The sequence below is a fragment of the Podarcis raffonei genome, chromosome Z, assembly GCF_027172205.1.
Source record: "Podarcis raffonei isolate rPodRaf1 chromosome Z, rPodRaf1.pri, whole genome shotgun sequence".
Classification (NCBI taxonomy): Eukaryota; Metazoa; Chordata; class Lepidosauria; order Squamata; family Lacertidae; genus Podarcis; species Podarcis raffonei.
The window spans coordinates 9072470-9085274 of NC_070621.1; the positions used below are offsets into that span (position 1 = coordinate 9072470).

Genomic DNA, 12805 nt, shown 5'->3' on the forward strand with positions numbered 1-12805 from the left:
CCACACTGCACCAGCTCTATTTAAGTCATTCCCTGAATGGCCATCACCCAAAGAGTCCAGGGTAGAGTACAAAACTGTGACATGCAATATATTTAAACAAACAGAATAATATAGAGAACAAATTAGGGCAAAAAACAAACAAACTAGAAGTCTGTCTAAATCAAGGAAGTCTTGACCAGGCACCAAAAAATATTGCAGCATTTGTGCCAGATGTGTCTTCTTAGGGTGGGCATTCCAGAATGCCCCTTAGCCAACCCCCTTAGCCATTTCAGAGGCAGGCTACCTCATAAGAAAAGCCACACTGGATAAGGCAAATGACCCATCTGGCTCTGCATCTTCTTCTTATAGTGGCAAATCAGATGCCTCAATGGGTGTTAGGATATTGATGTTCCGTTCCACCTTTAGAACAGGCATGTGAAGTTGTTGTATGTCACATGTCTGTTTACTTCCAGCACAGCCTGATGGGAACTTCCGTTGTGTATAGCTTTTGCTTATGTTTCCTGCTCTTGGACATGAAAGAGAGCAGATATGTTTTCTTTGTCCTGAACTATGCTGAATAAACTGCTTGTAAATATGCTTTACATATGCCTCTGTCCGCCACTTCTGTTGCAAGTTATTCACTCTGCTGATTAAGGTGTGTTCAAGCTTCTGAAGGCTTCTGAAGCTGTGTGCCGCTGTTTTGATGCTGTTCCAAGGACCGGAGTTTGCCCGGCTGCCGGCCGGTGGGCTGGAGCCAACTGGGGGCCTGTGGCATGCCCCCGTTCCCTTGGACACATCCCAACAATGGGAAGCTGGCAACCAGGACCTGAGCACAGCAATGTCCAAGGAACTAGGATTCAGAGGCATTCTGCTTCTGACAATGGAGGAAGAACATAAGCCATCACAGCCAGTAGCCTTTGATCGCCTTGCCCTCCATGAATTTGTCTAATCCTCTTTTAAAGCCATTCAAGTTTATGGCCATCACTACTGTTATGTACTGAGTTGAATAGGATCCAAAATGCAGCAGTCTGATTGGTCCTAGAACAATGCAGCAGTATGATTGGTCTGCAGGAGCCACCCAATCCAGCTCCAGGTGGAAGTGAATCCACAACCTGATTGGCCTACAGGAGAATTCCGGAATTAGCCAATCTCGTGCAGCCCATTGTGTAAATAATGTATATAAAGCAGATACTTTGGGGGGACTTTCATTCCTCCTCACCACTATGAGCTGAATAAAGAGCATGAAATCCACTCTCGACTCTGAGTATATTTCAACTACCTCCTGTGGGAGCGAGTTCCACAGTTTAACTATGCACAGTGTAATAAAACACTTGATTCCTCCAACATTCAGCTTTACTGGATGTCCTTGAGTTTTAGAGTTATGCGAGAGAGAGAGAGAGACAGAGAGAGAGAGAGAGAAACTTTCCTCTCTCCACTTTCTCCACACCACGCAGAATTTTATACACTTCTACCATGCTTCTATCACGCTTACTTTCTCTGATGGGGTGATGAGATACACAGCCTCCAGGCTGGGCAGTGGCTCCCGGCGCTTGTTGATGTCTTCCACAACTGCAAAAGGCAACGCAACAGAGATTTTCATCAGGGAGGAAAATATGGCAGATTCAAGGTGGCTACCAAGTCCTGCAACTAGTTATTGCTCCATTCTCAGAGATCAATAGCCTACAATTCAATCAGTCCATGTGAGAAGTTACCTTTCCCCTTAGAATACCACCAACAACAACAACACAGCCAATACTCAAAATAAAATGGACTTGGGTGGCTGTTGTGCTTCTGACTTACTAAATGAAGCCACCACCCAGGTACACAAGTAGTGATGTATTCAGGCCCTAAGATGGAAGAGTGAGGCAGATGCTGAGATGGGGGAGGGGCCAGAGCTATGAGTCCCACGTACCCTGCCCCCCCTCCACTAACCTGCTGCCCACTAGGGAAGTGAAATACATTGTTCTTTCGCTAGTATTGGTATAAGTTTCAACTACCAGTCCAATTGGCCTCAGTATGAATGAGGAGCTTTTTAACCATTGTATGCTCCAAAACTAAACATTTAGGAAGAAACCAGAGGCCTTTCTCTTGCGCATGGTCGGCCAATTGGTGTCAAAGAAGGACAGAACGTTTTTTATGTATGCTACAACAGCAGCAAGAATACTTATTGCAAAGTATTGGAAGACGCAAGATTTGCCCACTCTGGAAGAATGGCAGATGAAGATGATCGACTGTATGGGATTGGCAGAAATGACTGGCAGAATCCGTGACCAGGGAGAAGAGTCGGCGGAAGAAGATTGGAAGAAATTTAAGGACTATTTACAGAAATATTGTAAAATTAAAGAATGTTGAATGATGTTGGATTGAAATTAAAGGGTTTCCAGCTGTAATGTTATGAGATAAGGATTTGCTGAGTAAATAATTTGAATTGGAATACAAGAAGGGGAGGTATGAGGAGGTCAGGGAAATATGTCATAGAAAATTAAGTATTCAGAATTGTATGTGTTTTTCTTTTGCTTTTTTTGTTTGTATAAAATTGGAAGCTTAATAAATATCTTTATTTAAAAAAAACTAAACATTTAGGAATGCTAAAAACATCTCAGTTTCAAGAGAAGAGGGCTTCACATACAATGAAACTTCACAGAAACACAGCTTAAGTCCAAAAGAAGATGTTTGATAACTGTCTCTGAGAGGAGATTGGCACCCATGGCACTTGCTCAGAAATCCAAGTTTGCCCATGGGCTGCCTGTGTTTTTGTCATTGATATTTTGTAATATGTTTCCACACCGCCCTGAGAGCTTTTGATAAGAGGCAGTATATAAATTGAAATCATCATCATCCCAGTAAGCCATATGCCAAGCAAACTAGGCGGTATCCAGGTTTGGTTCTATCCAGACAATGAGGGTGAGGTGGCTGGAGAAAGGGGGTGGGGGAGGTCCTGAACAATGCACTCACTTGTTATGCCCTCAGTCATGATATCAGTCATTTTGCAGCAGGAAGAAAGCATACGCATACTCAGCTGATCCACCACCAGCACCTGGGAGAGATGGAGAAAGAAGTCATGCAAAAATTGCCACTGACTTGGCTTGGGGTTGAACTAAAACTGTCCTGTATATGAGCATCTTCTTCCCCATTATCATCATCATCACTTACCTGCCCTTCACCATAAGGTCCTAGAGTGGGATAACAGCAATTTAAAAACACAATATCAAAATCAGTTTAAAGTGAATTACAGTCAAGAGAATATGGTGGATCCAAAAATATGTATCTCATGTGCCCAAGGTTCAGGTAAAGAGGCTAGTCTTCAGCTTACAACAGTTAACTGTAGCTAACTGTAGTTAAAACAAACAAGGCACATGTCTGGACAGGCTTGCCTAAATGAAAATGTTCTAAGCAGGCACTGAGATACAGTGAAGGCACCTGCCTCATGTCAACAGACAGGGAGCTCCAAAGTGTAGGTAAAGGTAAAGGGACCCCTGACCATTAGGTCCAGTCGTGACCGACTCTGGGGTTGCGGCGCTCATCTCGCTTTATTGGCCAAGAGAGCTGGTGTACAGTTTCTGGGTCATGTGGCCAGCATGACTAAGCCACTTCTGGTGAACCAGAGCAGTGTATGGAAACGCCGTTTACCTTCCCGCCGGAGCGGTACCTATTTATGTACTTGCACTTTGACGTGCTTTCGAACTGCTGGGTTGGCAGGAACTGGGACCAAGCAACGGGAGCTCACCCCATCGTGGGGATTCGAACCACTGACCTTCTGATCAGCAAGTCCTAGGCTCTGGTGTTTTAACCCACAATGCCACCCGCGTCCCTACAGTGTAGGTACTGTCAAACAAAAGACTGTTTTCTTACAAGTGTGGAATGAGGGTCATGTGGTGTCTGTAAGAGTGACAGTTCCTCAGATCAAGGTGGTTGAGCAGGCATGTGTGTTGGGTAAGGTGATCCTGCAGATAAACTGGTCCCAAGCAGAGGTGTTATATGCTAGCAGGGTCTCACTCCTGTAAGCAATCACACTGCAGCATTTTGCACTAGTTGTAGATTCTGCACTGCAGTAATCCAACCCTGAAGTCACCAGTGACTGAACTACGGTGGTCAAGCTCTCCAGGTTCAGAGGAACAGTTGCAGCTATTGCACCAGTTGCAGCTGGAAAAGGCACCTCTAGTCACGGAGGCTATCTGGGCTTGCAGTGACAAATCTGGATGTAGAAGAACCCCCAAACTGTGTACCTGCTCCTTCAGGAGGAGTACAATCCTATTCGAAGCAGACAACTGACTCATACTTGGTAAGCATTCATCCACAGTGCCTCCACCTTGCTAGGATTTAACCCAATTTCCTTACCTCATCCATCCCACCAATGCATTCAGGCACCAGTCCAGGGCCCCATAGACTCTCCTTATTCAGAGGTTTAGATAGAAACAGAGGTGAGTGTGATAACAATACTGATGGCATCTTGCTTCCAAATTACTTAAGGACCGCTTCTAGTGGCTTCAGGTATTAGTCACCCCATAGCAGAACCAGTGAAAAACACTCTCCCAGTGTTACTCTCTGGACTCAGATCCACAGGTAGGACCAAAACTGTTGTAACACAGTGCCTCCAATTCCCATTCCATGGAGCTGGTTCAGAGAATGCCATGGTCAACAGCAATGAGTGATTGAGAAGCAGGAGCAAGGTCACACTCCTGTTGTCTCATTGTCTGTAAAAGTCATCCATTACAGTGACCAAGGACAACTCAACCCAGACTGGAATGGATCTAAATAACCAGTGTCATCCAAGAATGCTTGCAGCTGCCCCACCACCTTTCCCAAGAAGGGAGAATTTGTGACTCGTGGATTCCAGTCCAACGGTTCCAAAATTGCTTTTCTTAGGAGAGACCACACCACCACTTCTTTCAAGGCAGCAGTCACCACTCCCTCGTGCAAGGAAGTATGTACCACACTCTGGACCCAACCAATCAAACCCTCTCTATTAGATTTAGTAGTCCAGGAGGGACAGGGTCAAGAGGGCATGTAGTCAGGCGTACAGCTGCAAGCACCTTGTCCACATCATCAGTCTGCATTGGCTGAAACTGATCCCAAAACACATCACCTACTATGGCACAGGATGCTTCATCTGGAACAGCAGTAACTGCTGTGTTGAGGGTTCCAGTGGAACTCACATGAGCCAAGTTTTGAAAGACCATCTCCATCCCTCCTGACCTTCTCAGGTGTTAAGATCTGTGTGAGGCTCTCTAGGTTGGTTTGCCACCCTCAGAGGTGCAGAGAATGGTGGCCCAGGAGGGAGAGGACTTCTGGGCAGCAGCCCCTAAATTGTGGAACTCCCTCGCCACAGAGATGCACCTGGCATTTTCCCTGTACAGCTTTCCCTGTATCTTAAAATGCACCTCATTACCACGGTCTTTGCTGTGGTATTTGTTTTGTGGGACCCACCTCTGCTGCTGAAGTTGTATTCTTCTGTTCCACTTGGAATGGTTTCAGTTGTTTTATAGTTAAACTGGTTTTATCTGCATGCTGCATTATTATTCTTTCTTTCATTTATGAATTGCTTCTCCTGAGGCATCTCAAAATGTTTTACAATGCAATAAAAACATATATGAAGCAATGGCACACACACAAAAAGTCTGAATAATTGAAGATATAATAAAGATTTAATTTATATTTTAAAAGGTACTTATAACCAACCCACAGACCTTATGGTGCAGGTAGGAAATCTCAATAAACAAACAAATAAATAAAACTGAAGAGGTTTCTCTGGATGCAAAATCCTGAATCATATCTTGGGATTCTGTGACAAATGCTACAAAACATGCACACCCTGAGCCTACCAAGACGTCACAGTGAACTAATCCTTCTCTGGAAAAGTGGGACAAGGCAGCAGATGGCTAGCTGGCATTGGTTATAACTGTGTACATACACACATAAGCACACTAATTTCTACTAACTCACAATCTGTCAAGATCAAGCCTCTCACCTTCCATTCCCCCTTCTTCTTCACCTTTTTGATCACATCAGCCATAATTTCTAGAAGGAAGGAAGAAAGAAAGAAAACAAGATCAGAAAATAGAAGTGTTATGCTACACACTGCCCCAAGGTCCTATGGCTGAGATCGTCTCCTTTTCTACCACCTTAGAATGCCTCACTGAGCAAGGTTTACTCTGTTATTTATTTTCTATTTTTACTGCACAAGCATCAATAGCTCCTAGCCATGACAGCCATGTTCTACCTCCACTGCAGGAGGCAGTATGCTTCTGAATACCAGTTTCTAGGAATCATAAGCAGGAATGGTGCTGTTGCATTCAGGTCCTGCCTGTGGGCTTCTTGGAGGCATCTGGCTGGCATCCAAGAGAAGAAGATGCTGAACTAGATGAACCACTGGCCCGATGCAGTAGCCAGGCTCTTATGTTCTGCCTTCTTTGATGGGGGGAATACTCATCTGGAAATCTCAGGTGGGAAGAGTACTACTGTGCTTGTTGGCCACTGTGTTGTGATAGATGGGTCACTGAGCAGCTCCATTAGGGCTCTTCTTATGTTCAACTGGCACTCTGCCTTCTCCCCGCCCTTAAAATTTTATTTTTGTAATGAGAAGAAAGGTAACAACAGCAAGGAGGCAAAAGTGAAAATGATAGGGAGGAGTAAGAGGATTCCCTCCTCCAAAGTACCGTAGATTCTGGTGTATTAGGCAGCTGCCAATTTGGGGGATCGACTTATACACCCAGTCACCTAATATGCAGCAGTAGTGGGCGGCAGGCTCCGCGCTGTGCTACGCCGCGCCAGGAGGAAGCCACCCAGCGAAGCCAGCTTAGCATCGCTGGGCGGCTTCTTCCTGGCACAGAGCCCGCTATCCACTGTCGCTGCCCAGCGAACCCATACCTGGCGTATAAGATGACCCCTGACTTTTTAGAGGATTTCCTGGCGTTAAAAAGTCGTCTTATACACCAGAATCTATGGTACCTCCCCTCCCTATATCTGGATTCTAAGACACTCTTCCCAACAAATGCACAATTGAGAGTTGAGCTTCCCCTTCCATGATTAGGAACAGAGGTAGCTGCCTTATAATGAGTCCATCAGGCCATTGGTTCATCTAGCTCAGCGGTAGGCAACCTAAGGCTCGTGGGCCAGATGCAGCCCAATTGCCTTCTCAATCCAGCCCCTGGATGGTCCAGGAATCAGCAGTGTTTTTATATGAGTAGAATGTGTGCTTTTATTTAAAATGCATCTCTGGGTTATTTGTGGAGCATAGGAATTCGTTCATTTCTCCCCCCAAAATATAGTCTGGCCCACCACATGGTCTGAGGGATGGTGGACCGGCCCACAGCTGAAAAAGGTTGCTGACCCCTGATCTAGCTCAGTATTGTCTACAGAGACTGGATGCAGCTCTCCAGGGTTTCAAGCAGGAGACATTCCCAGCCCTACCTGGAGATGCCAGGGGTGGAACCTGGGACCTTTTACTTGTAAGGCAGGTGCAGGTGCTCTACCACTGAGCTATGCCCCTTCCCCAATTGCAACTCCAGATTGAATCCCTCCTGCAAAATACCAGAATTTTATGTTTGCCCCTCCCCCCATAAGAATCAATAAAAAATACGGTAGGTAACTGAGGTTCTGGCTCCCCTAACAAAAATCCTGGCTACACTCCTGGGAGAATGCAACACATCAAAGAAAAACATTCCCTCCTACCCTTCTCTCCTGACATGTTGGCTTGCCAAGGACAAGGATGTCCTGGTGCACAATGGAAAACTGCTAGTGTGCTGCAAGATCAAGAACTCAAAGTGGACCTTCCACAGGACACAAAATGGCAGACTGCATACTGTGTAGTAGCCTTAAATATCAATGTGTGTGCATTTAAGTCCATGTGCATTAAAGACTTAATGTGTGACCCCACAATTCAAGAGATTTGACATGGATAGAGATGGGATAAGGGCCAGAAATCTGAAGAGCAGCACATAACCATGCACAGGGACAAAGGTCAGATAATGCAAGCACTTCACACTGCAACTTTCTGTTGCAGGTCCTACTTGTAAACAACACACAAAGCAAACCTGGATTTTAGGCAGCAGCCAACCAGTTTCTCTGTCCAGACAACATAGGCATTATGTGCTCAGGAAAATCTTTATCCCACTATGCCCCCTGCCCCCAAAAGTCACAAGGGAAACCAAATTATCTGGGTATTCAGGTATCATTGGGATTAAACTCACAACAGGACAGTTTACTGGTATTATTAGTTGCCAGTGCCTACTGAATATATAGCAGTAGGATTGCAGAGTAGCTTTGCTAAGAGGCCCACAGCAAGTGTTGGGAACCTGAGAATCCTGGTGGATCAAACCAAACCAATTGTACTTCAATCAAACAATCTGATAAAATATACAGAACGTGGTACTTCAGTCAAGTAAACAGGAGTGGATTTCTGTGTTGAAGGTCTGTGAACCTCATTAAGTTCTGGTAGCCAAATGTAATTCCTGGGCTTGGAATTACTGATAGAGCACAGGTGAGGAATCTCAGGCCACAGGGGTCAGCTATCTGAGACTGTCCCAAGGCCACACTTCTCCCTGGTTTCCCACGAGTAACTGGTTGGCCACTGTGAGAACGGTAGGGACCAGATGGGCCACTGGCCTGATCTTACATTCTTATAATAAAAATAATTCTGATATAAAGGCAATAACTTCTGTAATGTTTGCAAGTCCCCCATGAATATCTGTTCAAAACGTTTCCACTACAGGCCAGTGCTACCAAAGAGCACATGTTGACCAACCGTTGTGGGCAACCATTGGTAGAAAATGAGGTAATCATACAGGAGTCCTAGATCAACAATGAAATATCTTAAGAGCAGTTTCTCTTACATTTGCTGTCAACCAACTGGCTTTTTAGTCCATAAATGGCTTAGCCCATTGATTCTCCTCTATTCTAAATCATTTATCATCCTCCCACAATGTTTCAATCCTGTGATTGGTCCTGTCTGTGCATCTGGGAGAACTGTATAGAAGTGTGAGACTTCTTCCCTTTCCCCTCGAGCCAGCTTTTAGCATGAGAATACTGTGAAATGGGTGTATACGCTCAAGCACCCAGAAACTCCTTACTTTTGCATGGCTAGAATGTTGTCTAAAGCTTTCAAAACTCCCATTGTTCTAGGCACATTTTGTGGTAGGGAATTTCATTAATGCGAGCAGTTTCTGAGCTCCGGGCACAGTCCTGCGCCTAAGATTTCAGATTAAAACTGCCACTGGTGGAAGAAAGGGAGGATCTTTTTCTCCCTCCCCAAAAGTGTGGTTCCCAAGGTGGGGCACACACCCCACAGGAGACCAATTTGATTTTTAAGGGGGGCAATTCGAGAATGAGTTATTAACAGCGAATAGCCTTTTAGGCTTCCTCCACATGAATAGGAGTTCATTTTTTGAATAATAAGAATTACCAGTATATATCGGGGGGGGGGGGCATCAGGATTTTAGAGATGCTTAGGTGGGGCATGGTCAAAAAAAAGTTGGGAACCACTGGCCTAGACACTCCATTGCATTGCCCATAACCTAGCCTTAAGGTGCCATTTAGCTCCTTGCTTTCATATCTAACACTGGTTGTCTATCATACAAAAGTAAGAGAAACATCCATTTCCCCTTCTATTTTTGCCTGTGGCCCCACCTGCCATGGTCCTGTGGCCCCTAGAAAGCTACCCACAAAGGAAGTGATTCTCTCTTCAACACTGAAACCTGAAAAACTACTATTCTACATTGCAGGAGGAGCCTCTAGAAATAGAAACAGGCTTCCTTCTTCTGAGGACAACAAAGCCTGGGACTTGGTGGGCATAGCTAGTGTGAAAAACCCTGTGTCCCCAATATGCCTCCAAAGTGAGGCATTTCTAGATTACAACTATGCTTCACCAGGCCTTTTAACCACATCTAGAATTCTTAGAACAGGGAGAAGAAACTAAGGAATGAAGGAATTTAAACAACCAAATGAAAAACTGGAAAGGGGTCCACAGTAGTGCACGTCAACATGCAGAAAACCTCCTCGCTCACAGCACACACAAAGAGAGGCATCAGTCCCTCAATTCGCTTGCCTTCTCTGCAAGGAGCTGATAATCTGACACACAGAGAGAGAGACATTAGAACCTTATTTAGAAACAAGAAACAAGCAGCTTGAGGTGATGCCTTGTAATCCCCAAGCTAAATCGCATTTGGCAACCCTTTTATGGATGGTTTACACTAAGCGGAAGGGACTCACACCGGACCCCCGTATACACAAGTCACCCACCATTTTCACCCTCTGCATGTGCTAAGATCTGGACAGTTGCTCCTAGGGACACAGGAAGCTGCCTTATACCAATCCAAACCATTTGTCTATGTAGCTCAGTATTGTTTACACCGACTGGCAGCAGCTCTCCAGGGTTTCTGGCAGTAGACACTCCCAGACCTACGGTACTTGGCGATGCCAGGGATTGAAGCTGAGACAATTGTCCATGCAAAGCAGGTACTCTGCCCCTGAGCTACAGCCCTTCTCTAATATAGCCCTACCTATGTATATGTGTGTGTGTGTGTGTGTGTGTGTGTGTGTGTATAGTCCTTGTGAGGATGATTTGAGTGGTAAGCAAACAGATGTTAGTCATCCACATAGAGTCTTCTGGAAAGGCTCAGGCAGAGAGCGACTAGTCATCCATATGGATTTTTCTGGAACAATGCATAAAGAAAACTGCTTGTTGAATAAACATACACAAATTTATTGGTTGATAACATGATAGATGGATAAGGTAAGGATATGTATAACATTATAACATGCAGAGAATAATATGCGCAGAGAAATCAGAGAGAGGAGCGGAGGGAAGTCCCTGGTGGGAGGGGGGAGGGAGGGATGGAAGGGGGGTGAGGAAAAAGGGGGAAAATAATGTATGGGATGCGGGTGGTGCTGTGGGTAAAACCTCAGTGCCTAGGACTTGCTGATCATAAGGTCAGCGGTTCGAATCCCCGCGGCGGGGTGAGCTCCCATTGCTCAGTCCCAGCTCCTGCCCACCTAGCAGTTTGAAAGCACCCCTAAGTGCAAGTAGATAAATAGGTACCGCTTTATAGCGGGAAGGTAAACGGTGTTTCCGTGTGCGGCACTGGTGCTGGCTCGCCAGTTGCAGCTTCGTCACACTGGCCACGTGACCCGGAAGTGTCTTCGGACGGCACCGGCTCCCGGCCTCTTGAGCGAGATGAGCACGCAACCCTAGAGTCGGTTACGACTGGCCCGTATGGGCAGGGGTACCTTTACCTTTAATGTATGTGAATATACGGTTTGATAATTTGCTATGTTGAAATTGCTTAATAAAAATATTTTTTTAAAAAAGAAAACTGCTTACAAAAATGTGCAACTTAGAAATTTGCACTAAAATGTTGACTAACTTTCAAGAACGTATGCCATTAAAATAAAATAATCACAAACTGTTGCAGAAATGTGGAAAACTGAACTTGAGAAACAGAGGGGGGACAAAATTGACAGGCCAATCCCTACCAAGAAAAGTTCACAGCAAATATGCAGGAGTAAATACATTTTTTTCCCATCTCACTTTTTAAAAAGTGAAGGTCTTTTTCTTTCAACAAATAGTTTATGAGACAAAAGGAGGAAACACACACACACACACACACACACACACACACACTGCTGCACACACCCCTTTCTGCAGAAAGCATAGGGGAAGTTTCCAGAGTAACAAGGCATTGCAAACCTTCTGCTTACATAATCTGGCTCAGCAAAAAGAAAAACCAAGCCCTGTAGTTTGCACAGAGTTATCTCCCTCACCCTATGATCTGCACCAAACCGCAGCCTATTGTCAGCTTCCCCTTTTCTAGGCATTGGCTGCACAGGCAACAGAAGCAGGAGGGTAGAGGAGATCACAACACTTCGAGATTATGGGGGGGGGGGACACAATTTTTGAACAACTCCTTCATTTTTGTTTTTAAATCTCCCTATGAATAGAACACACTTCCAGCTTCAGACCCCTACAGCTGGACATGGTACAATCCTTTCTACCACTCTTGGACTCTACCATCTCATTTGTGCTGTGTGTATATTTTTAACCTCCAATTAGGCAAGGCAATGACATTTTTTTAAAAAAAACAACACCACCACCATACACACAGGTTTATTTCTGCTTCAGCAGCTCCTGTTGTGTTTCAAGATGGTCAAAGGCCTGGAAACCCTGCCAAAAATGGTCAAAGGCCTGGAAACGATGCCTTATGAGGAACGGCTAAGGGAGCTGGGCATGTTTAGCCTGGAGAAGAGGAGGTTAAGGGGTGATATGATAGCCATGTTCAAATATATAAAAGGATGTCACATAGAGGAGGGAGAAAGGTTGTTTTCTGCTGCTCCAGAGAAGCGCACACGGAGCAATGAATCCAAACTACAAGAAAGAAGATTCCACCTAAACATTAGGAAGAACTTCCTGACAGTAAGAGCTGTTCGACAGTGGAATTTGCTGCCAAGGAGTGTGGTGGAGTCTCCTTCTTTGGAGGTCTTTAAGCAGAGGCTTGACAACCATATGTCAGGAGTGCTCTGATGGTGTTTCCTGCTTGGCAGGGGGTTGGACCCGATGGCCCTTGTGGTCTATTCCAACTCTATGATTCTATGATTCTAAGATGTACAAAAGTGAGAGGACTACAGCTCTCCCAGTAATCTTCCTGGAGAGGGAAGAGGCCATAGCTGAGTGGTACAGCATCAGTTCCCTCTGCACATCAAGTTTCGAGTTCAGTTGCTGGCATCTAAAGTTGAAAGGCAGTGAGTGATGTGAAAGCCACGCCCAGTACCTTGGAAAGCTGCTGCCTTGTGATCTACTTTAAGAAGGGCCCCACTAGAGCAGGCCAGTGGCCCA

General features: G+C 45.2%; 1 protein-coding gene across 3 annotated transcripts in view; it reads right to left on the reverse strand.

The window, feature by feature from the left end:
* Positions 1 to 12805, reverse strand: part of LOC128406275 (syntaxin-binding protein 1) — a 58662-nt gene that overhangs the window by 30511 nt on the left and 15346 nt on the right. For 2 of the 3 annotated variants that reach the window (XM_053373526.1, XM_053373527.1), the window contains exons 2-4: positions 5948 to 5997; positions 2935 to 3016; positions 1472 to 1548 (exon numbers count right to left, since the gene is read on the reverse strand). In XM_053373526.1, the coding sequence (XP_053229501.1) occupies positions 1472 to 1548; positions 2935 to 3016; positions 5948 to 5997 (209 nt within the window). The remainder of the gene's footprint in view (positions 1 to 1471; positions 1549 to 2934; positions 3017 to 5947; positions 5998 to 12805) is intronic. The other variant, XM_053373529.1, reaches the window with a different exon arrangement.